Here is a 26,469-nt window from a genome sequence, read left to right on the forward strand (position 1 = left end):
AAGCTGCGATTTTAGTTTTCATACTGGCTAAATATATCCATGTGGTTTTTTTCAGAGCCTGTCTGCAGAGCTGGATAGCCTGAACGCTGAGCTGGCACGTCAGGGGTCAGAGGTCAGCCGTGTCCTGGGCTCACAGCGTGCTCAGGAGTGTGTAGAGGTGCTCTGCAGAGTCCTCGCTGTTGTCCTGACTGCAGTGGAAAGCAGACAGAGGCGGCTGCAGAAACTGCAGGAGGATGCAGCGCAAACACAGGTCAGTTTGATCTCCTGTTAATGATCGACAAAAACTGATGCTGTCCCACACTGGGCCCAAATGAACTCAAGTATTATCATTTCATCTGAAAGTTAGTCTGAAGTGATTCTGGATTTACTCTGTACTTATCAGAAAAACTTTTATTAGTATGTGGACATTGAAGACATTTGAGACATTAAAGGGTGTCCAAACAGGGAAGTTGGAGGCTGACTCCACCCACAGCAGAAATGGGAAAATCCAGTCAGAGGGGTGGGGCTTAAGGAACAGGACTGTAATCATTACTGGAGCTGCAGATCATGATGTGAGACTTCTGAAACTTACGTGGTTTGACCAATCACAAAATTCAACTGTAATACCTCAATTCAACCTGTAGGGGGCAGCACACAGATGGTTTTTGACTATATTTTCAAGAATGACACAAGTTTATTTAAATTTGTCAGAAATGTTGCAATGACCAACAGACAGCACTTTTAAATCCCCATTTATAGAAGTCAACAGAAAATAAAAGTTGATTTAGAGTTTGGTTACTCTTTTAGCACGGCTCCCTTTAGCATGGCTTGTAGGTGTTGACTTGGAAGTTACGGAACAGAAGTGTTATTGGTATTGAATCCAGCAAACTCCATCCTGGTGATGAATTTGCAATGAAGGTTTCATTGTTTTATTATTTGCTGCAAGCTGAATTTGGCTACTGAGGATGTTGTTGCTGATAGTTGAAGAGGCTAGTGTTGATAGCTAAAAACACTGAAGCTGATAGCTGAAAACGTTGAAGCTGATAGCCAGCTAAAGCATTAGGTAAATGTTAAATTAGCCTAAAAAACTAAAAAAAAACAAAAGTCTTTGGTTGGCCAAAGAAGCTAGTATGTAGTTGAAATAGTAGCAAAACTCCAAAATGGATTAAAATCTTTTAGTAAATAGTCAAAGTAGTCCAAAAAGCTAGCCCATTTTTGAAAACTTTAAACCGTAACTTTTGAACATAATTATGAATAATAAAAAGGCAGGAATATTATTCCAGAATAAATCAACTTACACCTTAAATAATTTTCAATATTTTACTCTCCATAAAATATATTTTGTCAAAATTATACAAGTTAGAAATAAGTGTAAGATAACATCGGGTCATTAATAACAATAAAATAAAATGATCTGGAGGGCCGGATCCGGCCCCCGGGCCTTGACTTTGCCAAACGTGGTTTTCACATTAGCCTTTATTAGCTATGATGCTAGTGGGATTTTACCACTCTCAGACCTGGGTCCCCTTTAGACCTGTAAACCCTGCTGTCGAGCATCGCCTGAACAGCGTCTTGAGTCAGCGACTTGAAACAATAAAGTTCTGGACCAGGCGAGAAATCCTCAACCTCCTCAGGAAGTTCTGTTGCCCGGTACCACTCTCCATAGTGAAGACAGTGTACGTTAAATCAACCCCAACTGTCAATCATCGATCCAAGCCACCTCAGTATGGATGCAACAGCCCCGCCCCCTTTTGTTATTTTTTTAATCGGGACTGAGAATGGAGTCAGCCTCCAACTGCACTGTTCGCTTAAGAAACTTTTCAATATAGTATTTTTTTAAAAATGCTTTGAGTTTTCCTGCCAGCAGATTAAAAAAACAGATAATTGTGCAGAGAGCCTGAATGAATGTGGATCAAACTATCCGACTGGATCTGAAAAATCTCTGAAAATCTCAGGCTCTCATTTGTGTTGGAACTTTCCTACACCAGAAACTGATCAACGAGCTGAACCAGGACCTCCAGTCCACCCAGGTAACTCTTCACCAGAGCGCCGGTCGGTGTGAGGAAACCCTGCAGGAGCAGCTCCAGGTACTGAGCACTCTGAATACAATACAGTTTATGTTGTTTCATATATTCACAGCAAAACTGATTGTTAAATAATAACTTTTTTAATGACAAAAAAGTATAATCAGTGGAGATTTATAAAAGCTCAGCTAAAAAACTGAGCCATCAGAATACAAAATGTCAATATATGGTTTATTCTCATTTACATAAAACTGAACTTATGACTGAATACCAACCCGATACTTACTCATCTTTGTTCACCCAAAGACCAATGTCCATCCCTCTCACATGCAAAATCACCAATAAGGTCTGTAAAGTCCAGCACTCTTACCAACTCGAGACGGGATTTATGGATCTTTTCAGGGAGCCGGATGTTTTGGATCAGTTCATTTCAATTTCATTTAGTCATAATATGTAACTTTTAAATATTCACAATAATTAAGCTCTAAAATGTTGTGTTTTTCAGAAGGCAGTTTGGATGTATTTTAATCTGACACAGATTCTACAAATTCCTTTCAAATAAAATTCTGTGTCAAAAAAAGATCAATAAATTTAAAATAATAAATTTATTTGCACTTATTGTGGAATTCTCTCATGTAAAAACTTTTCTACTGAACAGAAACTATAGTCCGGGGTGCAAAAACCTTTTCGCTCATAAAGCCAAAATCTAAATGAGATCCCGATCCGCGGGCCAAATACAATAATTTTTTGCATGTCATGAAATATAAGGAGAAAATAAAGAAAACGGTTTTGTTTATTTATTTGATTCTGTATTCATTAAGGCACGTGTCAAAGTCAAGGCCCGGGGGCCGGATCCGGCCCTCCAGGTGATTCTGTCCGGCCCTCCAGATCATTTTATTTTATTGTTATTAATGGCCCGATGTTATCTCACTTTTATTTTTAACTTATATAATTTTGACAAAATATATGTTTATGGAGAGTAAAATATTGAAAGTTATTTAAGTTTAAGTTGTTTTATTCTAGAATAATATTCCTGTCTTTTTATTATTCATAATTATGTTAAAAAGTTACAGTTTTAAAGTTTTAAAAATTGGCATTCTGATAGCTTTTTGGACTTAGACTTTTTTTTTTTTTAAGTTTTTTAAGATATTTTGGAGTCAAAATATCAAAATTAAAATTGATGAGGGTGGTAACTTCAGCCCCGATGCATTCACTGACTCAAAGAGCTGTGATCATTACGATCAGAAAATGTCTGAGTAGTCTGTACTGTCATAATCTGAAATGTTCCCAAGACTATGTAAAGAGCAGAGTTTTATCGCGTACCAAACACTATTCTAGCACATTCAAAGCACCATCTTATTGTGTTAAATACAGCCGTTCTCATTGATTTTGATTGGTCCTTCATGTTAGCCCCGCCCCAACGCATCACAACAGGGCCAAAAGTTTTGAAATTTTGAGTTTTCAAACCTGAAAACCAGAACATTTGAAGCTAAAATTATTTTTAGAATAGTGGAATAGTTCTGGTATTTTTAAATTTATTTCGGCCAAACAGCAATATATTTTTTTAAATGTTTTATTTGGATTTTAAATATTTATGGTCCCAAAATAACTCCCTACCTCTGTGGGCCCCCTCTCAGTCTGGGCCCCTGGAATCACCCTCCACCCCCCTTGACATGCTCGGACACACCTGTGTGTGTTTCAGGTTGCCGTGGAGACTCAGGAGTTTCTGCAGCAGAAGGCTGAGCAGACTCACTCCCTGATGGAGGAAGCTGAGCAGCAGCGTCTGCCGGTTCTGACCCAGAGGGCCTCACAGCTGCAGGTACTGTCTGTTTGAAGGCTTTCCATGACACTGAAGCCTTCAGTCCAATCATCCATTTCCCCACACAGGCCGAGGTGGACGCGGTGCTGGGGGGCGTTCAGTGTCACCGTGGGAAACTGAAGGGCAGCATGGACCTGCAGGAGCAGCTGGAGCGGCTGGTCCGAGGCCTGAAGCAGCTGGTCCACGCCGGTTCTGAGCGGTACATCCTGCAGTCAGACGTGGAGCTCCGCAGCAGCTCGGCGCTGCAGCAGCTGATGACGGGTCACATGGTGAGCAAATGGAGAGACTCCTAACTCTATACAGTCTGACCCATCCACTGCTGGAAGAATCTGTTTTACTGTTCGTTCCAGGAAGAATAACAGAGACATCAGAGCTCTTTTTAAAGAAAGATATTGTTACTTTGTCATTCATTGTTGGAAACAGTTTGTGGACGATGTGTCTTAGAAAGGCTTTAATCACAATCTTATTTCCAGGGAAATTAAAGAAATTTCTTATAAGATTTTGCACAGATTTGACCACAAAAAACATATTTAAGAAGGTTTAAACCAGACATTGACACACTGTGTATCTTTTGTAAACAGTATCTCATCTATTTGGGCATTGCCGCTCTTTGGAATCTTTCTGTCAGATCTCCTGTGATTACAAGTTTGTACTCTTTTTCTTTCAAGGTTCCATCTGGGTCTTAAAAAGTCTTAAAAACATTGAATTTACACATTTGGAAATAAGAACTTAAAAAGTCTTGAATTTTTAGCCTTACAAATTGTGCTGTTTTCCGTTTCACATTTCATGTCAAAAATTCAAAATTTTCAACTAAGATTATTTTTGATTAAATGATTTAAGGGAACATTGTGATTTTGCACCAAAAAGCTAAATGCCAAATGGCAGTTTAAAAAAAAAGAAGTAAAGGAAGAGCTCTAAAACATCATGGCACGGATGACAAACATGGTAAGAAGTTACAGTTTTGATTAGAAATTGGGAGTAAATTAATAAAATGGGAAACAGACTGGAAAATTGGTCTTAATTTTTGAGATGTGTAGCCTTGAAAAGGTCCTAAGAAGTCTTAAATGTAACTTGAAGACACTTGTAGAAACCCTGTTTTTACTTGGGAAGTATGTGTTGTGTGGCTCCCACCAGCATAAAAAATTTCAATTTTCAATTTCAATTTATTTGTTTTACTTGCTAAATTTTACTTCCACACATGCAAGTTTTCTAACAGAGTTCCTAAGTTTTCTTTGTTGTGGAGGCCAAACTATAAATTGAATTAATCATTTTTTCAAAAAATAGAAGGCTTTGAAATGTCTTGAAATTCATTCATCTTAGGAGCTGCTGGTCCCTTTCGGAATCACGGGAGCCTAACCCGGCTACTGATGGTGAAGGCAGGATGCACCCTGGACGGGTTACCAGTCTGCCGTAGGGCCTCAATCACACATACCCACACCTAGGGACTATTTGGAGCAGGGGTGTCAAACTCAATCGCACAAGGGGCCAAAATCCAAAACACGCCTTAGTTCATGGACCGAACAAGATAAACATTTATTGAACTCAATAAAACTACATTTTGAAAACTTTAAAACTGTAACTTCTTAACATAGTTATGAACTAGATGTATAGCATTACCTGTGATAATCCTAGTGTGAATGCTTTAAGCTGAAATTGGCCGCTGATGATGCTGAAATTGATGAAAACCCTTAAGCTGATAACCAGCTGATATATTTGCTAAACTCCAAATTAAAAATTTCAGTAAATCTCAGTATCTATCTTGGCATCTCAGTAAATGCCAAAATAATTAAAAAAGATAGCAGAATGCATATTCTAAAACTTTAAAACCATAACTTTTTAACATAATTATGAATAAAACAGACATGAATATTATTACAGAATAATAAGTCATAAATAAATAATAAAAAATATGCTAATTAAGTAAAAAAAAAAAAACTATTATTTGTTGTTGTTCATTTTCTCCTCTTTGTCCTCAGCAGTCTTACTCTGCTGGGTTTTGTTATTTTAGTTTGGGGTTGGATCTTGATAGTCTTAGTTTTCAGGCTTTGTTTATTTGTTTTCTTTAGGTAGTTTTGGTTAGACAGACATTATCAGGAGCTGCTGACTCTGACGGTCCACATGTCTGGATCAGCAGTCTCCATGACTTACTTTATGTTTGGTCAAGGATCCACCATGGAGAGATAAGAGACACATGTGGATCTGGAGCTGCAGGTTGTAGACCTCTGATCTAGATGTACAATGCATATTAACGGCTATTTTCCTACTTTTTTTTGTACTGAAACTGACGTTTACAGTAAAGTTTATTTTCTTAAAAAAGTTATTGAAAACCTTTTTTTTTTTCTTTTTTTTCAGAAGTTCTTCCGGTTCTTGGACCATCATTTTCACGTCCTGCTACACTTGACTGACAGAGTCCAGAGCAGCAGCGCCCAGCGGTGGGGGGCTGTCCTGGTGGAGCTGCAGATGGAGGTCGCACGGCTGCAGCAGCAGAGTCTGGAGAAAGGGATGAAAATGCAGGAAACGTCTCAGGTCTGATGAGAAGTTGAGCTGGAGAGGATTCTTTCTGCTTCTGGAGGTCTCTGGTCTCATTCAGGGGTAACCTCTCCACCGCTTGTTTCAGGTGTGGTCGCAGTGGGAGGAGGACAGCATGTGGGCGGACCGCCTGCTGAACGCCATCCAGACGTCATTTTCTACTACGCAGTGGGGGGGTGACAGTGAGGAGAAGGAATCCCAGAACTGTTCTGCTTACAGGGTAATTCTCATTAATGTGTTCCTCCTGACCGTCTAATTGAGCAGCAGCAGCCCAGCAGAGGATGGAGGGCCTTTTGCAAAACTCCAATCTGTTCATTTGGAGGATATTGTTGTCCAGCCTGTGCCGAGTACGCTGCACTCAAGCCCTAATTGGCTGAATTAAATAGAGCCAAATAGGTCGTTTTGTGTGGGAGTACATGATGTTCCCTGGATGTGATGTGAGGTTATTAGTGCAGTAAAACCCTCCAGCTCAAATTCATCTGGGTTTGTGTTCCCTGTTGTGCGGAGGTGGACATGTGTGGCTCCGTCATTAAGAACCAATGAGGGAGTGTGCGACGGATCACAGAGGAAACATCCAAAAAAACATTCATTAATCTCAATGGAAAATATCATAGAATGAATGAAAACACACTCAGAAAATCCATAAACTTACATACAATGAGATGCTTTCTTGCAGTCCCACATACTGAGCATGCATCAATGATTTTTAGGATTTATCAAAAGGAGTATCAAAAATGATCGGACTGGGGTTTTAACAGAGGTAAAATGTAAGTAAATATGAAACTTAAAGTCTCACACTTTTCTATGCTCCCTGTAACCTCACTGTTTCCTTCAGCTTCATGTCCAGTCTGTTAAAACTCAACCCTAAAGTCCTGCATGACAGACTCTTTTAGCTAATTCTCCAATGTTTATTGACTGTGATCAATACATTCAATCATTGGTTTCTCAGAGTTCTTGATAAAATAATCAAAGCTAACATCAAAATGCTCTTTCATTGATTTACAATCCTTTCCAACTGCGGTCAAATGAGCCGCCGTTCACATTTCCGTGGTCACATCAAGAAGCTCCGTGGAGTCTGGTGGAGATTTTCCAGCGTTCTCAGTCCTGCTACCGTAAGTATTGGATGAAACTCACACCAAAAATCCAGTGATGCTGATTTGACCACAGAAATGTGAACGGCGGCTCATTTGACTGCAGTCAATGTGAAGATACCATCTTCTCTTCTCCAGAACCTGAACTAGACACTAGGAACAGATGAGGGTTTAGTGCATGTGCAGCAGAGCTGTTGATGGAAAGAAGATCATTCATTCAAACAGAGTCTGTCCAAGACAGTTTGGTTGATTTAAAAGGAGAAATACTCAGAAATGAAAAAACAAAATGATTTCTTATTACATTTGTTCTCTTTCAGAAGAAAAATGACACACAGACATGTTAAAAACTCTAAAAACAGGATTTTCATCTGATTAGGCAAAAAAAAAAAAAAAAAGATTTACCTTTTGGTCAGAGGAAATAAATGATGTCACCTAAAGTTCTTATTTTCACTAAGGTTTGGCAAAACTGAACATTTGGGTGTCGATCCGATACCGGTCAATATCGATACCAATATTGATATTTTTGTACATGTGGTGGATGTGACACGAACCTCAAAATCTAGATTGTTTTTAATCACCATGCATGTTTTTTTGTAGGTTTCCCTTTTTTAAATGACTTGATAAACCCCAAAACACATAATTAGGACAATATTTTACAGTTTATTGAAATACAAACTTCTTGAAATTGAATATAAAGTGAAGAAGTGAAGGAAAAACCGTCAACAAACCAAAAGAAACAAGTAACTACAAAATAAATCAAAATGTTTAACAAAGAAAAACAAAAACAACTGGTAGAAATATAAATAATTTGTAACTTCTTAACCTTTAAATAGAAAGATCAAAACATGTGGAAAGTAACTTGACTAGTTTAAATAGAGTATAAATAGGGTGCAGTATGCATTGATTGGAAGTCAGTGACAGCATGGTGAACCTCTGCAGGCTCACCTGATCAGACGAGCATCTCTGTGAGGATACAAACGCTTTTATGCTGATGTGAACTTGTTACCTGACAGGACCTGAGCGACGTCATGAAGGGAAACCAGGCGCGGTTCGCTCACATGCTGGAGGCGGGACGCTGGCTGCAGACTGTGGGTTGTCGTGGAGTGGGCGTGTCCACCGTCGACCTGGAGACTCGCTGGAAATCACTACACAGGAAACTGGAGCGCGCGTGCGTCATCTCTGAGAGCACAAGGACTCTAAAAAACATGTGAGATGCTAACAGGAAATATTTGTTTTGACATTTTTTAGAATTAAAAAGTATCTATCAAAATGTTTCATTTTCATGAGTAGAATAACTCAATTGTGTTCATCCACCCTTAATATCCTTCCTTATTATTTAACTGTGGCTCTTATTTATGTCATTTATATTGTATGTGTTTGAAAAATTAAAAACATTTCAGAATAAAAGTTTTAGAACAAAACCATTGTTATGGTAAGCCACACGTGTCAAAGTTGAGGCCCGGGGGCCGGATCCGGCCCTCTGAATAATTCTATTGGGGCCTCCAGATATTTTAGCTGGCTATCAGCTTCAGTGTTTTTAGCTATCAATTTCAGCATCTTCAGTAGCCAAATTCATTTTACAACATTCACTCTAGGATTATCACAGGTAATTCTATATATCTAGTTCATATTTATCTTATAAAGTTACAGTTTTAAAGTTTTAAAAATTGGCACTCTTCTAGCTCTTTGGACTATTTTAGTATTTACTAAGATTTTTTTGGGCTATTTTGGAGTTTAGTTAATGCTTCAGCTACATGATAGCTGTTTTGACTAATTTAGGTTTTTCTTTTTTTATGTTTTTTTTAGGTTGTTTTGGAGTTAGATTAATATTTACACGCTAGCTGTTCTGGCTAATTTAGGCTTTTCTTTTTAAGTTTTTTAGGGTGTTTTGGAGTTAAGTTAATATTTCAGCAACACTCTAGCTGTTTTGACTAGTTTATGCTTTTTTCGGGTTATTTTAAAGTTTAGCTTTTTTTTCAGCAAAATCATAGCTAATTTTGCTACCTAGGTTTTTTGTTTGTTTTTTAGGCTATTTGGCATTTAGCTTAAACTTTAGCTGGCTATCAGCTTCAGCGTTTTCAGCTTTCAATTTTAGCCTCTTCAGCGGCCAAATTCAGCTTACAGCATTCACACTAGCATTATCACAGGTAATGCTATATATCTAGTTCATAACTATGTCAAAAAGTTTTAAAGTTTTATCATTTTATTTTAGGTCTGTTGAATAAATGTTTATCCTGTTTGGCCTGTTAGGTGTGTTTTGGATTTTGGCTCCTTGTGTGATTGACTTTGACACTCCTGTGTTAAATAGATAAAAAAAAAAAAAAAAAAAAAAAATAGAAGTTCTGATTGGATCTCTAAAGCTCACCTTCTCTTCTGCTGTTGGTTTCTATCTCAGGTTCCTGCGGGACGCTGCCGCGCTTGCACACTGGATGAGTGGTGCCATAGAGCAGTGTCACAGATGGAGTCAGGCTGCTTCCTCAGCTGATTTGATGGATGTCCAGCAGAAGCATGACGTCTGCCTGCAGGCTGTGGTGAGTCAGGTTTGACGCTCGAGTTCTGTTCTTCACCGTGGGATGAAACGACAACAGAACATTTTCATTTTAGGCCTTGATGAAAGAGCTGGAGGCCAAAACGGAACTGAAGGTGAGTCTTTTTGGGACCGCCTCCCAGCTAATCCACCTGAAGGAAGCAGAAGCAGCTTTGCATGAAGACGAGGAGAAACCAGCAGCGACTTTGGATCTACAGCTCTGCTCCATCAACACTCAGCTGAGGCACATAGAGCTGGACTGGTCCAGTTTGCTGGCAGACCTGCCGGCCATACAGCAAGATCTGTTCAAGGTGAGGAAATGTGATGTTTCCAGCTGTTGTCTTGGTGATTTTGACGGCAGCTGTGTGAACATCATGTGTTCTGATACTGAGACTGAGTGAGATATCTAGTTACTAATTATGTTAAAAAGTTACGGTTTTAAAGTTTTAAAAATATAGTTTTAGAGTGTTCAATAAATGTTTATCCTGTTCAGACCGTGACCTCAGGTGTGTTTAGGATTTTGGCCCCCTGTGTGATTGAGTTTGACCTCCTGATCTATTTCTTTCTCGGTATTTTACATCACAAAGGTGTCCTCATCCTTTCCCTCATGGTACAAAAATAAATAAATATCCAGACAACAAGACAACAGAGCAAAGAAAACAGAATAATTTGATTTGTTTTTTCTAAAAAAAAACACACATTTTATTTTTATTTCCAGTCTTTGTTTGTTTGTTCAGCAGCATGGTTATATTTGGATAATTCTAACAGGATTTATGTAATGAAGATCAAAGTCTTTTAGGTTATTTATAGTGCAATTTTTCATATAAAATGGCAGAAAAATAAAGATTTTTTTCTTTTAATGTTTAGTTTATTTCTAACTTGTATAATTTTGACAAAATATGTTTGTTTTTACTGAGAGCAAAATATTGAAATCTACTTGAGGTTCTGGAATAATTTTTCTCCCTGTTTTATTCATATTTATGTTAAAATGTTTCTGAAGTTTTAAAATGTAGTTTTAGTGTGTTCCTTAAATGTTTATCTTGTTCAGTCCACAATCTAAGGCGTGCTTTGGATTTTGGTCCCAGTGTGACTTTTCATTTGGCACCCCTACCCTAGATCTTTTTTAAAGATATGTTCCATTTTATTCCACAATAACCCTAAAACTCTCACAAAAAATATGATTATTAAATGTTTTTTAAAAACTTTTATAACAAATGTGAAGAGACAAACTAAAAATGTAAAATAAAATAAAATAAAGCTTAAAGCAAAGTTAAAACAATGTGAAAAATGTGATAAGTCAGAACTACAATGTTCCAATTATTTTTTTATTTTAACAAATATGTGTCATAACTCTTATGGTTTTTGAACAAAAATGTCAAACTTTTTTTGAAATATTCTCATTTAATTTTGAAGGATAAGTACAGTAATAGAGGGTCTGTATCATTTCTACGTAAGAATAAATGTGATTTGCAATCTTACCAGTGAGTTCAGAGATTACTGAGGGTTAAGAATACAGCGTATGAACAAACCCTGATGTCTCACTCATTAGTGTCTCTAGTTAGTTTCTTTGACCTTTATTCTTTGTGCATCATTTAAACTCTTTTAAGTGACTATTAGGAGTCTCATTTATAAGCAGAAGAAACGTATTGTTTCTAAATATTAGAAGTCTTTCCTGGCCCACATCATGGCGGCTGGAGTGCAGTTTGGGTTTCAGTCCTCCATCTTTCTGCCTCCTATTAGCTTTGAACACCCCACTGTGAGGCACAATGCTGTCCTGAGGACTCTTCTCTGCCTTATTGGTGTGAAACCACATCCCCTCGTCTGTCTTTCTTATTTTGTATTTTCCTCCCTCCCCTCTTATTCCAGTGTTAGGCTCTCAAACTTTCTCTGCTTTTCTAGCCCTCCCACTCGCTCCTCATCTCTTTTTTTGGCTCTTTTTTTCTCTTTATCTAGCTTCAAATGAATGTCCGTCTTTTTTTACACCCCCTTCCTCTTGACTATGGTCACTGAGGTCCATTATAGTGTCCTAGACGTGGGTTTGACAGACCAGGCCAGTCCTAAACCAGACAGGTCCATCACAGACCCTTAAGGGATAAAGAGAACACCCGAAACGCTCCGAGAGAACACCGACTCCCCTCATAGAACCAACCAACCAACCAACATCACTGCACAGCCCATCTTTTAAACAGCCTTAAGTGTTTCCTTGTGTCATTTCAAGATGGGCCGATATCCTTTTTTCCGGCCGATACCGATAACCGAAAGTCTAATGAAAGCGGCGCAGAATCTACTGCAATGACGTTGATTGTGTTAACGGTTAAAACGTTACAGTAAATCAACGAACATAAACACTGGAGCTCAGGTGTTAAAGGGTTCATGAAATTCACAAACATTTTTAATGAGATATTGATCGGATCAATGTTGACCTGTTTGATGATTTGATAATTTTTTGAAAGTTGAGACGCAAAAATATTGACATGAGTGTTTAGGCAAAACAGCTGCATCAGTGTCTGTGATTATGTTCACCATGGTGTAACTGTATCATATAAGAATCAAGTATCAACAAACTTTGAATTCTTTCAATTGTGGTCATTTAAAGAACCGAATAACAAAAGAAGAGTTACTCTCATCATGAAGTTTGGTAATTTAACTAAAGTTTTCCCGCCAGAAGGGTTTTTGAGATTTCATGGAAGCAGCCATTTTGAAATGAACTTGACTTCCCCTAGTGGAATGAAGATGAACTACAGGACAGAGAACACAGACAAAGTCATGCTTTTGTAACAAATATGATTTTAAAAGGTATACAGTTAAAAAAATGAAGTCAGAAAACCACTTTCTGATCTGAAGAAGTTATTTTATTCCATTTCAAAATTGATAAATCAGAAATCAAATGAGAAGGAGCGCTCCACTGAAATGCAACCTTTTGCTCCCTTCTCTAGTATAGGATACAGTTAAACCTGGTGAAGTTCTGCTGTTTTTTTTCAGCTACACTCTGCCCCAATGTCAGAATGTAGGAATTTGTTTGGCACTACTGTCTCATTTTGGTCATACTTGTACTTGTAATGATCAAAAAGGCTAAATTCTAATCCAAACCCCTCAGCTATGGATGGAGGAGTTATCCCCAAAGGAAGTCCTGTCGGAGCTGCAAAGATGGCTCGAAGCATCCCAGTCACAGCTGGAGGAGCATCGCAGTCACGCAACCCTCAACCTGACTGAGATCCTAAAACACTGCAAGGTAGAAACACAGTGAAAGAGAGGTGGATCATTATCAATGGTGTGTGTGAGTGACCGGTGCCCTCCTTCCATGTCTTCATCTCCTAGGAGCGTCTCACTGAGTCAGCTGCCCGTCAGGCCATGCTGGATTTTGTCAACCAGCAGTTCCAGCTGTGCAGTACCGAGGAAAGCCAGTGGAGGCGCTGTGACTACAACCAGCTCGCAGAAGAGCAGGGCCGTTTAAACCAGCAGTGGCTCCACCTGCAGCAGAGTCTTCACGGTCAGGTACAGTAGTGTGTCTCTGCTGTTCTGTTCCGGGCCGGTCCAAGCGTCTCTGAGCAAGACCCGGAGCTGGACCTGCTGATGGCCTCACTTTAAACTTAAATTTGACTTAAAAAATTGTATTAAGTCCCCTGTAAAACTTCCTTCACCCTTTAACACTGGGGAAATTTACGGCGACAGCAAAATAACACACGTTCTTAGAACTACACAATTAACGCAATTCCAGTGGATTCTAAAGCTGAGAAAAGGGAATGTCAGCGCAAATAGTTCCAATTTCATCATACAATGGGCACGTTTTGTAAGTGGAGCCCAAACAGTGTCTTAAAAATGAGCATAGTGATGGATGAACAGGAGGTTTGAACGCATTTCCATACAAGTTTCATTGGAAATAGTCGCTTAAATGCAAGTTTCTGATGAGCTAGCCTTTAATTAACCCTTTAACACTGGAGCTCCAGTCTTTATGTTCTTTAATTTGCTGTAACTTTTCAACTGTTAACATGATAATTGCAGTAGATTTTAAAGGAGAAAAGCGGCGTGAGTTACAGTATGTTCAATATTTTGTGGGATAAGTGATCTTTGAGTTCAAATTTCACCCAAACACCTTCAGCTGACATATTTACTGATCGTTCTGGATGCTCTGCTGGGACGCTAACACTCACGCAGTGATCTCAGTCAAAACCTCTTCTGGTTTTCCAGCTGAACGACGTGGAGCAGCAGCTGAGGGAGCGGACGGACCGGGAGGCCCGGCTGCAGCAGGTCAACAGCTGGATTAAAGACCAGAACCGCTGCATGGACTTAGCTCAGAAACCCGACAGCTGGGCAGAAGCACAGAGAAACATCAGCTACTGCCAGGTGGATATCACATCAAATAAAGCAGATACCTCACCTTACATGTGTGAACTCAACCCATGTTTCCACCATGATGTGAACCAGGAGCTGGAGCAGAAGATCGAGCAGAAACATGCGGCTCTTCAGCAGCTGAGAGAAGAGAGCAGCTGTGGGATAGACGAGTCCATTCAGGCCTGTGCGTCTCTCCGCCTGCAGGTATCAGAGAAAGACGTGAAGCTGCAACGTGGAATAAACGAGTGGCTGTGGTGATGGCAGCAACAGTCTCCTGGTTCTTGTGTTTTGCAGACAGAATCCACAAGACAAAGGCTGATTCAGGCAGAGCAGCTATGGACCGGCGTGGAGGACATGGAGAGACGGTTGATGCTGAAATCCATCAGAGTGTCTCTGACGCTGGAGTGTCTCTGCAGCCCACAGTTCTGCCTGAAGGCGCAGAGGCTTCTGCATGAGAGGCTGCAGGTGTTTTTCTGTTAGAACGGGTCAAACAGCTGCAGATCTACTGATCACGAGCGTGATGTTCATGTGCTTTCTCACAGCTCCTTCGTCAAGAGGCCTCTGAAGCTGGGTGGGAGGATCTGCGTCAGAGCGTGCTCTGCCTCACAGAGTTCATCAGTCCAGCTGCAGCTGCCATGGTCAGCGAACGCACAGACAGACGGAGGAGCAGGTGAGATGATCAGTCTGTTGAGAGGAGGAATTTTTAGCCATATTAAAGGGTTACCAAACAGGACAGTTGGACGCTGAGTCCACTCTCAGCCCAGATTTGAAAAATGCTTTAAAAAAAGGGGGCGGAGCTAGGGGAGGCGGGCTGAGCGGAGGAGGTGTGGTCTGGATGTGATTAGGGTTGGGCACCGATGGGTTCTGATGCGGTTCCGGTTCTACCGCGGTTCTTTTGTTTCGGTTTCGGTTCCCTTTCGGTGCTTATTGCGGTACTTCAGTAATAAAAAATAATGCCTTTATCTTCCTAAATCCAAAGCAGAACGGCTTCAAACAAGCGCAGACTCCCTCCTGCCGTGCAGCTGTGCGCACGTAATATAAAGCATAATATAAAACTCCATCTTAAATAAACTTAAACGTCCTTGAAATTTTAGCCTGACATTTTATTAAATTAAATCAGGAATGTGGCATTTATTTGCAGTTGTTTTGGGGCAAAAGCAATATTTTATTTCAATAAAATAAGGCGGAAGATAAATGTCAATCACACGGCTGCAAAGCGCAGCAGATGATGACGACCCGCTGTGGTGGTGGGCGGAGCCGAGCCGAGCTTTCTGCTATTAGCAGCCCAACAAGGAGGAAACGATTCATTGTTTCATTTTGGGATGGGGCTCCAGCGTTGTTTAAAAATTGCGGAAACTCCACTATTCACAGCGAAAGTCCCGCCCACCGACGTTGCGGAAGCCGACCATCTCGGCGGTTTTATATGAGCCCGCCCACGAACACAAGAAAGTAAATAGATAGGCTGAATCGTAAAAAATCAGAAGGGAGTACAAGTGATTGACATGTCCACAGACAAATGAAACTTCAATGAACTTTGGAACCGAAATCCGGCACCGTTTGCAGCCGCATCTTTCGGTTTCGGTAGAACCGCGCAAATCATAACGGTTCCTACTTGGAACCGAACTTCGGTGCCCAACCCTAGATGTGATTGACAGTGACAGTCAGTTTAGCTAGAGGTAACTTATGGATCTTTTTATTAATGTCTCAATGACTATTAAAGGAAAAAAGTAATAAGGTTCAGGAGGCCCAAGCAGGCTGCCCCCCCCGTCCCACAGCCGCTCTCTGTCAGCCAGTCAGTCAGCCTTTCAAGGGCTGGTTTAGCTAGCAAGCAAGCTCCACCGCTCTAGGTGTCAACATCGCATAGTGAGCTACACTACTCTAGGCGTCGTGGGGCGACCTCCGCCACTCCTGGCATCAACATTGTGGAGTGAGCTCCACCGTTTTCAGCATCGCGGGGTGAACGCTAACACAGCCAGCTAAAATAGTAGCTAAATGTCAAATGAGCCTAAAATAAATATCTAAACTTCAAAATATCCTAAACAAATGAAAAAAAGCCTAAATTTGTCAAAACAGTTAGCGTGTAAATATTAGCCTTACTCCGAAAAACCCTAAAAAACTTAGAAAGAAAAGCCTAATTTAGCCAAAGCAGCTAGCATGTAACTGAAGAAATATCTAATCTTCAAAATATCCTAAAAAAACTGTAAAAAGCTTAAATTAGCCAAAACAGCTAGCGTGTTGCTGAAATATTAGCCAAACTCCACAATAGCCTAAAAAAATCTTGATGAATGCCAAAAAAGTCCAAAAACCTAGAAGGATGACAATTTTTAAAACTTTAAAGCTGTAACCATAAATAAAGGAATATTATTCCAGAATAAATCAAACCTTAAATAACTTTCAATATTTTACTTTCCATAAAAATATATTCTGTCAAACTTAAACAAGTTAGAAATAAGTGCAAGATAACATCGGGTCATTAACAGCAATAAAATAAAATGATCTGGAGGGTCGGATATCATTAGCAGGAGGGCCACATCCGGCCCCTGGGCCTTGACTTTGACTCGTGACTTAAATAGTGGGTCCTGAATCTATAGTTTATGAAAGTTAACTATTTGAAAGGAATTATGGAAACGAAGACTCTTTTTTGTGATATTATACTGTTTGTAAAAGCTTGTATTTAAAGAAACAAAGTGATTCTCTGCTTTCCAGCTGGACCAAAGTGTTGGGAACTCTGGACCAGCAGCTCCTCAGGAGTCAGGACATCCTTCAGGCCTGGGGGGTTCACTCTCAGCTGGCTGGATCTGCCTCTGGGCGACTGCAAGCACTTCAGACTGACGTCACCTCAGAGCTGAAAGTTGAGCCCGGACAGGAAACCTCTACGGAGCAAACGACTACAAAGACTCACAACGTCCAGGTGAGACTGTCTGTCATCTCTGGTAATCGGACAAAAGAATGACCAGAACTGATTCCATTGGGATCTCTGTGACAGTTTCCTCTTTGCTTTTCTTTCTTCTCCATCTCCACTTTCAGTCAGTGTTGGAAGCTGCTCCTTCCACACTCACAGGCCTTTGTTTGTTTCAGAGTCTGCTGAGCAGAACCAAGTCCCTGCAGTCTGACCTGGAGGGGGTGCTGAAAGCCTCCAAGGACTTGGTCAGCCTCCTGGATCCTTCAGCCGCCGCCTTGATCCAATCAGAGAGCCGCTTGCTGTCACGAGGAGTCCTGCGGCTCGGCCAGCAGCTCTCTCAGAGGCTGGGTCAGCTGCAGGTACGGCTTCATGAGTGAGGGATTCGTGTTTCACAGTCGCCGAGTGACTCTGAGCTCAGAAATCCTCTCTGCCTTCCTGCTGCGGTCATTTCCCATTTACAGCTGATAATCTGAAGCTGCTTTGCGCTCGGCATGTCACACTGACCTACAAATTAAGACTTGTTTGGGCCCCGCCTCTCTTCTGTAGGAGGAGCTTCAGAGGTTGCAGGAGTTTGAACAGATCCTGGAGTCCCTGGAGAAGAGTCTGCAGGTTTGGCATCAGCGTCTGGACGACATGGTCGACACGGACCAGGTGAGTCACCTCATGAGCGTTAGTATGCCCTTACGTTCCTTTAGACCACATGTGTCAGAGTCAAGGCCCGGGGGCCGGATCCGGCCCTCCAGATCATTTTATTTTACTTCTATTAATGACCCGATGTTATCTTACGCTTATTTCTAACTTGTAAAATTTTGACAAAATGTGTTTTTTTGGAGAGTAAAATGTTGAAAGTTATTTAAGGTTTAAGTTGATTTATTCTGGAATAATATTCCTGCCTTTTTATTATTCATAATTATGTTAAAAAGTTACAGTATTAAAATTTTAAAAATTGACATTCTACTAGCGTTTTGATCTATTTTGGCATTTATTAAGATTGTTTTAGGCTGTTCTGGAGTTTTGCTAATATTTCAGCTACATGCTAGCTGTTTTGGCTAAGCTAAGTTATATTTTTTTGTTTGTTTTTTTTAGGTTAATTTGGCATTTAGCAAATATTTTAGTTTGCTATCAGCTTCAGCGTTTTTAGCTATCATCTTTAGTGTTTTCAGCTATCAGCACTAACATCAAATTCATCTTACAGCATTCACACTAGCATTATCACAGGTAATGCTATATATTTAACTCATAATCATGTTAAAAAGTTACAGTTCTAAAGTTTTAAAAAGTCAGTTTTAGAGTGTTCAATAAATGTTTCTCCTGTTCAGTTCACGATCTAATGTGTGTCTTGTATTTTGACCCCTTTGTATGATTGAGTTTGACACTCCTGCTTTATATCATTGAACAGACAAGTATCATTTCACATGTTTTTTTTATTTAGATTTTTCTTAAAAACCAAGAGTTCATTCATTAGAAAGATTTCAGCTTAGTTTTCTCTGAACTTGAATGTCGTGGATGTTGCTGCGTGAAGGCTGCTCAGGTTCCTGTCAGTTTCTGGATCAGATTCAGACTGAAGCTGATGTCAGCTGTGACAGTTCCTGAGCAGAATGGAAGGAGGACATCACAACGTGTTGGCTTTTTAGATGAATGGATCCAGAAGTTCTGATCACAAAGAGTCAGACTGGAGCGTCCGTGTTGGTCCTCAGCCGTGGGGTCACATGTGCGTCCGTCCAGCCTGCCGTGATCCCTCTGCAGTCACCATCTGTTTACAGTCTGGCCTCCTGGAGCTGAGCGGCCTGTCTGCTGACCTGGACGTGCTGAATGAGCTGGGCCGCAGCCTGATGCTGGGTGACGTCAGCGCTCGCCGTCTGCAGCGCCTCAACCGTGGCTGGGCCGACGCCTCCTCCAGAGCAGAGGAGGCCTGCAGGTCAGTAAAGCAGAGGTGCAGGAGGAACGGTCCTGATTCTTCTGCTGTCCTGGACACTCATTCTTCCATTGTTCTAACTTTATGAGGTGTTTTCCTGCAGATTTCATCAAATGTCAGAGCACAATCTGTAAAAAAAAAGAAATCTGACAGAAAAAAATAACAAAAACAAAATCTGGATTATCCAGTGTTTATGTTCTTTGATTTACTGAAAGTTTTCAACCAGATTCTAAAGGAGAAAAGCAGCTCAGCCTCACAGTTGTAATAACTTGGATTTGTTTGGAGCTTCTTTGCTTTTGCGTATCGCCCTGAGGCGAGCGTTTGTTGTTTAAGAACAGACTGAATGCATGCGGTGAAGGTTACCTTCTCTGTGCAGCGAGCTGCAGACTGAGGCGCTGAGGAGTCAGACGTTTGAGCAGAAGTGTGAGAGTTGGATGAGCTTCCTGCAGAGGATGGAGGACAGTCTGGCTGTGGACATCGCCGGCTCCTATGGCGGCCTCAGGCAGCAGCTATGCATACACAAGGTACCCCCCACCCCCACAGGACACAGAGGATCACTTTGACAGAGATTCTGATGAGTCTTTGTGTTCCAGCGGTTTCAGGCTGAGCTCCTCGTCGCTCATCAGATTCTACACTCCGTTGTTGCTGAAGCTCTCCTCCTGCTGCAGAAAGGACAGGTGGAGGACAGGTGAGATGATTCCTCCGAGGGAAAAAGTTCTTGCACTAAACTTCAGGACAGGTCTTTCTGATTCTTTGAAAGGCTTAAAAAGATTTCAAGAGCAATAGATGTAGTGCAAAAAGGCAGGAATATTATTCCAGAATTGGCCTGTGCGTCTCTCCGCCTGCAGGTATCAGAGAAACCACATGTGCTTTAAGATCACTTATGATGATGTCACAGTCCTACCAGGAACCAAGAACCCAAACTTATTGAAAGAATGAGCTTTGTGAAAGAAAGTCAACATTAACATGACATGAATGACGTTGAGAGACTATCAAGTTATTCCAGCTTTAGGTTTTTATCAACCATAGAAGATGTAAAACTGCATTAGGGACTCCATGTTGACTTTAGAAAGACCCAGAGGGGGTGGGGATCCTCTGACACATGAGGTTCAAACCCCTAAACACACACGGGCCAGACAGAACCTATAACTGCAGATGTTTTTTTCTCCTGAAGGAGCGGCTTCGTCCTGAAGATGGCCCAGCTCAGGGAGCTCTGGCAGGGGGCGGTGCAGCGGGCTGTTCAGCGGCGCTCCCTAGTGGAGGGGCTGGTGAAGCACTGGCATGAGTACAGCCGCAGCCTGAGGAAGCTGCAGAGATTCTTGTCGGACGCTCAGACCCTGCTTCCCCCTGCAGGCCCCGCCCGCTGCAGCCTGCAGGAGCTGCGACACTCCCTTCAGGAGCTGCAGGTGAGGAGGACGCCCACATCACCAACACCTTTAACACACATGCTCACTTCATGAAGTGATCATGATGATCACAGAAACGTTCTATCAGTCATACTGCTCCATCATTCTCCTATCAGCATCATCAAACCAGTTTCTTCCTCCCCCTCCAGCACACAGAGCTGCTGTTCCACAGGTACCAGAGCACCTTCATCCACACTCTGGAGGTTGGCCGCCAGCTCTTCTCCATGGGCGACGAGGAGACGCAGACTCAGCTGCAGATGGATCTGGGGGCGCTGCAGGAGGAGTGGGACAACCTCCACAGGCTGCTGGGCAAGCGCATGGACCTGACCGAGGCCATCATCCAGGTACCGCCCCTGAAGTCGGTTCCTCCGTGTGGGATGAAGGGATTCTGGATAAAAATGGTTTAAAAACTGTACCTTACATATGTTTGGGTCAAAGTCTGAAACCTGGTTAGTTTTGACCCAAACACAATATAAGGGTTGAGGATGTATTCGTTTCTTCCTCGGTTGAGTTTGCTTGGCCTGACCTGATTCTCGTGACGGAGTTTCACAGTTGTTTGTTAATCTGAGCTGCGTGTGACCCTGACCTCCCATCACGGCTCACCAGCACAGCAGTGGTGGAACAGGCTTCAGCTTCTTCACTGGGATTTTCTGCAGAAGCAGAGCCTTTAAAGCAGGGCTCCCCAAACTACGGCCCGCGGGCCGGATCAGGCCCCCCTCCACATTTTCCTGGCCCCCCACACACAGAAACGTTAATCGAGACCTGTTTTGGAGTTTCGATAATATTGAAGCTTTATGCTAGCTGTTTTAGGTAACTGAGACATTTTACCAGTTTTTTAGGCTAATTTTGGCTATTTGCTAATATTTTTTCTGATCAGCTTCACTGTTTTCAGCTATTAACTTCAGCTTTTCAGCATATTTGGTGATCAGTTTCAGCATCTTCAGCTATTAGCTATATATCTAGTTTTTAAAGTGTTTTAGTTTTTTTATTTCTATGAAGATGACAGAAATGAATTATTTAAGATTTGGCTATGTGTGGTTTTCTGGAAAACCGTACATGTTTACGTTTATACTGTGATTGTTACACTTTTTTGTTACCCTACAAACCGACCTCGGCCCACATCAGAGAAGAAAACTGTTATGTGGCCCTCATAAGAAAAAGCTTGGGGACCCCTGATTTAAAGCGCTGTCATCGGACGGCCCATTATTTTCAGTTTTGAAAAACTTTCAGAAGACTCCAGTGAGGAAGACCAGGAGCAGAAATGACCTACTGGTATAATCTCATTGGTGTCAGTCTGGCTTCTTCTCAGCGTCTCGTCTTCATGTCCTCAATCAGCCGTAGCTTTTTCTGGTCCGAGTTTATATTTAATCTGGCTGTGAAGACGGCCTCAGCCTCCATCTGTCTCTGCAGACAGGCAGTAGCTTAATCCAATCTGCTCTAATTAACGACTGCTTGGGAAAGTTTGAGACAAAAGAGGCTCCTGTTGCTGTGGAGGAACGTCGGCTCTTTGACGCGCCGCCACACCCCTTTGTGATTCACCAAGTGTCCTCTGTTAGAACTGGGAGCGCTGTGACGCTGGGCTGCTGGACAGCATGCTGCACCTGAAAGAGCTGAGGACCAGACTGAACCGGACCGTGCCGGACTGTGACGGCGAGCTGCAGAGAGCCCAGGAGCTCCACGAGGTGAGACCTTCCAGCTGCAGATGTACAGCGCAGAGTTTTTAAAGACAGGTCAGCTGGCCTTCAGTGGGTGGAGCTATAGTTGACAGAGTGACGTTCAGTTGGTTAGGACAGTTGATCTGAGTAAGAACAAGAATAAAGGTCTTTCTGCACCGAACAAGGAAGTGTAGGCACACCAACTGGAGCTGGGCATCGATCATAATTTGTTAAAATGAGACATCTGGTTGGATTTTTGAATCTTGGGGGGACGGCCTATAACAGTGTTTTGAAAGGTTTTGGGTGTAATCCTAGAACATCAAGTGAGGCTGGAAGAACCAGAAGAAAGCTCCAGAAGAACCAGACCCTTTACACCTGAGCTCTAGTGTTTATGTTCTTTGATTTACTGTAACATACTGTAACTTGAAAAGTTACTGTATGTTAAATATTTTGTGTTTAAGCGTCACCGACAACCCCTCAGGTGTTAAAGGTTTAAGTAGGAGCGACGGGTGAGGTTTGAAGTGGACCAGAAAGTCACAGAGAACCAGGAAAACTGGAACATTTGTAGTAAGACAACAGTGGGAAGACAGTAACTGCAACAATAGGTCAAAAGCTGCATAAAAGCTCAGAACATGCAGGTGTTTCTTCACCTACATACTAACTGTGTTTCCATTGACTCTGAAATTTCGCAAATTGGAATTTCAATTATAAATTATCTTAATGGAAACACCAAAATTTCGAAAATAGCTGCATTTTCCGAAAAAAAATGTTTTTGCGCTAAGAGGAGGTGGTATTTGGGGAGAATCAGATTAGACTTTTTTTGCAAAACTGTAATGGAAACACTTTTTCAAATAAATGCGCTTCTTGGTATGAAGTGTCCTGAGCGCTGCAGAGCGGGCGCCACGAGAGGTCCAACGGCGTTCCCAGATCTTTGTAAGTTGCGCATACAGAATCGTGCAGCTCCTCCGTAAAATCACCTAAGATTTCATCTTCGTGCCACACACTTCAGTGACTTCACCCAAATGCTCTCTTTTAGTGAATCAAATCAAAAATACTTGTTCTCATCCATCGCCGTGTTTTTAATGACGTATTAGCGCGTGAGTTGGTTTGTGCTTTATCGCAAAATTATGATTTAATGGACATTTTGAAACTGTGTTTTTTTTAATTCATAGAATTTCAATAAAGTTTTGCTCAAATGTGTAATCCAGCTACTTTTCTTTGATTGATTTTAGGTTTTTATTAGTCCAATGTTCTCAAACTCAATTTTTTTTATTATGTTGAAAAGTTACAATTTTAACATTTTAACGACTATTTTGACATTTACTAAGATTTTTTAGGCAATTTTGAGTTTAGCTAATATTTCAGCTACATGCTGGATGTTTTGGACATTTTAAAATTAGCTATTAGCTTCCACATTTTTAGCAATCAATTTCAGCATCTTCAGCTATCAGCTCTAGCTTCTTCAGCAGCCAAATTCAGCTTACAGCATTCACACTAGGATTATTGCAGGTAATGCTATCTAGTTCATAATTATGTTAAAATGTTACTGTTTTAAAGTTCACAAAATTTACTATAAGAGTGTTCAAAATGTGTTTTGATTCTGGCCCCTTGTGCGATTGAATTAAACACCCCTTCTGTAAGCTTAATTTGGCAGCTGAAGATGCTGAATCTGATAGCCAGTACACAGCCTAAAAAACTTAAAAAGAAAAGCCTGAATTCATCAAACAGCTATCATGTAGCTGAAATAGTAGCAAATCTCCAAAATAGCCTAAAAATCTTAGTAAATGCTAAAATAGTCCAAAAATCTAGCAGAATGCCAATTTTTAAAACTTTGAAACTGTAACTTTCCAACATAATGATGAATAATAAAAAGCAGGAATATTATTCCAGAATAAATCAACTTAAACCTTAAATAACTTTCAATATTTTACTCTCCATAAAAATATATCTTGTCAAAATTATACAAGTAAGAAATGAACACAAGATAACATCTGTTCATTAATAACAATAAAATAAAATGATCTGGAGGACCGGATAGAATTACTTGAAGGGCCGGAACCGGCCCACGGGCCTTGACTTCGACACATGTGCTCTATCAGACAATCCCAGCCCTACGCTGATCGTTGGCGTGTCTTAGAGCTGTGCTCAGACAGACGGAGGTGTGAGGCTGATACAGAGTCGTAGCTCCGTTGTTATCATAATGAAGCAGGGAGGTTACCACAGCTGTTCTCTTCTCCACCTCTTTGACTGAGGGGTGAAATAATGTTTGTGTCAAACTGACCATCAGTCGTCTCCCTCCGTCAGTCCCTCCCTTGCCCCTCAGCAGTCACCCTTCCCCCAGCCTGCAGGCCGTAATCCTCTGTCTGGGCGGGGAGAAACAAGGAAAAAAACCGTGACAGAATAAAGCGAGGGGCAGAGCAGCGGGACGGCGGTGCTGTGGAGGAGGGTCACTGACGGCCGGCTGTGCTCCGTGTTATGGTATGCAGGAGATCGAGGACTCCCTGGAGGACTGGGCTGAGAGCCTGACGGAGCTGAGCACCATGAAGACGGACCTGTCCCAGTACATCATCGCAGACGACATGCTGCTGCTGCAGGAGCAGGTGGAGCAGCTTCACTGCCAGTGGGAGGAACTCTGCTTCAAGGTTGGACACAACGGAGTTATTTGAACTTGTTTGCTTTAAATCCTGAATATGACGTCATTGATCACTTTCTGTGATGTGGTTTCACCAAGCCAGGGGAGTTCATGACTCCACAACCCTCAATAATTCTTGATTTACTGTAACTTTTCAACACATCGTGAGCTACTTTTCTCTTTCAAAATCTACCCGAATTATTGTGTTAACGGTTGAAAAGTTACTGTACGTTAAAGATTTTGTTGTTAAGAATCACTGACGACGCCTCAGGTGTTAAAGGGTAACCAAACATGTCAGTTGGTGGTAGAAGAAGATGCTGAAATTGATAGCTAAAAACGCTGAAGCTGATAGCTAAAAATTTTAGCTAAATGCCAAATTAACCCGAAAAAAAAAAAAAAAAACTTAGGTTAGCCAAAACATCTAGCATGTTGCTGAAATATTACTAAACTCCAAAATAGTCTAATCTTAGTAAATGGCAAAATGGTCAAGAGTGTCAATTTTTAAAACTGTAACTTTTTAACATAATTATGAATAATAAAAAGGCAGGAATATTATTCCAGAATAAATCAACTTAAACCTTAAATAACTTTCAATATTTTACTCTCCATAAAATATATATTTTGTAAAAATTATACAAGTTGGAAATGATTAAAAGATAACATCGGTTTACATAAAACATTAAAAGAAACAATCAAAAGAAATAGTAAAAATGTCATTCATCATCATTCAAATCATTAAAATAAAATTAAAAGAAAGTAAAAAGATTTTAATTTAAAACAAGCATAGATAAACAGTGCGGACGTAGTGGTATAAAGATCAAACCTCCACCTGTCCCAACTGACCCCTCCGAAGCAGTTTTTTGAGCTGAACAGACACTCACCATACACTTACTGAAGGATGGCAGCTGAAGCTTGTCCTGTTTGCTTCAGGTGTCTCTGCGTAAACAGGAGATAGCAGACCGTCTGAATGCCTGGATCATCTTCAACGAGAAGAACAAGGAGCTGTGTGACTGGCTGGTGCAGATGGAGAACAAGGTGGCTCACACCTCTGACCTCAACATTGAAGAAATGGTGGAGAAGCTGAAGAAGGTGAGAGTCTGAGACTGTTATAGATCCACAGACGTCTCCGTCTCATGAGGTCCTCCTACTTCAGTTTACTCTGCAGCAATGACAGTCCACGTTTCTTGAAGCTGGAGTTGAAACACTTAAGAAAATGTAATCTTTTTCTTGTTTTTGCTCTATACTTTTCAAAAGCACAGAGCTAACGGCAGATGTTTCTGACCCAAAGGGACCACATGGATCTCCTTTGTGCTGCGTTTGTTATGGTGGACAGAGAGCCACCATAGGGGGTGGGGGTGCAGGGCAGCAAATGCATTTCCTAAACTCTCAAGTCCTGAACTACAACATTTAAAGGGGCCCTACCATGACTTTCTTAAGAAGACAGGGGGGGATCAGGGGCGGGGCAGCAAAAGCCACGCCCCCTCAGAGGAGATTTTGAAACAGAGGCTTCAGATCGACATGAAAAAAGGCTTTTTAGGCCATTTAGGTTGAATTATTTTGGTGAAAAACTTCATAATCATCATTAAAACGCTACTGAGAACATTTTTTTTTTAAATGATAATTGTTATAGAGGGGACTTTAAATGCCAAAAGTGTTTT

The 26,469-nt window shown here is 41.1% G+C and overlaps 1 protein-coding gene across 2 annotated transcripts in view; it reads left to right on the top strand.

Moving 5' to 3' along the window:
• Positions 1-26,469, top strand: part of syne2b (spectrin repeat containing, nuclear envelope 2b) — a 183,159-nt gene that overhangs the window by 129,204 nt on the left and 27,486 nt on the right. For both annotated transcript variants that reach the window (XM_024267764.2, XM_024266355.2), the window contains 26 exons: positions 56-250; positions 1,968-2,066; positions 3,706-3,822; positions 3,891-4,091; positions 6,175-6,348; positions 6,440-6,571; positions 8,456-8,649; positions 9,838-9,973; positions 10,047-10,280; positions 13,067-13,201; positions 13,288-13,464; positions 14,158-14,313; positions 14,395-14,505; positions 14,596-14,766; positions 14,844-14,971; positions 17,008-17,212; positions 17,380-17,562; positions 17,750-17,854; positions 18,967-19,121; positions 19,495-19,642; positions 19,712-19,806; positions 20,293-20,524; positions 20,674-20,868; positions 22,081-22,206; positions 24,666-24,821; positions 25,742-25,900. In XM_024267764.2, the coding sequence (XP_024123532.2) occupies positions 56-250; positions 1,968-2,066; positions 3,706-3,822; positions 3,891-4,091; positions 6,175-6,348; positions 6,440-6,571; positions 8,456-8,649; positions 9,838-9,973; positions 10,047-10,280; positions 13,067-13,201; positions 13,288-13,464; positions 14,158-14,313; positions 14,395-14,505; positions 14,596-14,766; positions 14,844-14,971; positions 17,008-17,212; positions 17,380-17,562; positions 17,750-17,854; positions 18,967-19,121; positions 19,495-19,642; positions 19,712-19,806; positions 20,293-20,524; positions 20,674-20,868; positions 22,081-22,206; positions 24,666-24,821; positions 25,742-25,900 (4,119 nt within the window). The remainder of the gene's footprint in view (positions 1-55; positions 251-1,967; positions 2,067-3,705; positions 3,823-3,890; positions 4,092-6,174; positions 6,349-6,439; positions 6,572-8,455; positions 8,650-9,837; positions 9,974-10,046; positions 10,281-13,066; positions 13,202-13,287; positions 13,465-14,157; positions 14,314-14,394; positions 14,506-14,595; positions 14,767-14,843; positions 14,972-17,007; positions 17,213-17,379; positions 17,563-17,749; positions 17,855-18,966; positions 19,122-19,494; positions 19,643-19,711; positions 19,807-20,292; positions 20,525-20,673; positions 20,869-22,080; positions 22,207-24,665; positions 24,822-25,741; positions 25,901-26,469) is intronic.

The sequence above is a fragment of the Oryzias melastigma genome, linkage group LG22 (assembly GCF_002922805.2).
Source record: "Oryzias melastigma strain HK-1 linkage group LG22, ASM292280v2, whole genome shotgun sequence".
NCBI classification, from domain to species: Eukaryota; Metazoa; Chordata; class Actinopteri; order Beloniformes; family Adrianichthyidae; genus Oryzias; species Oryzias melastigma.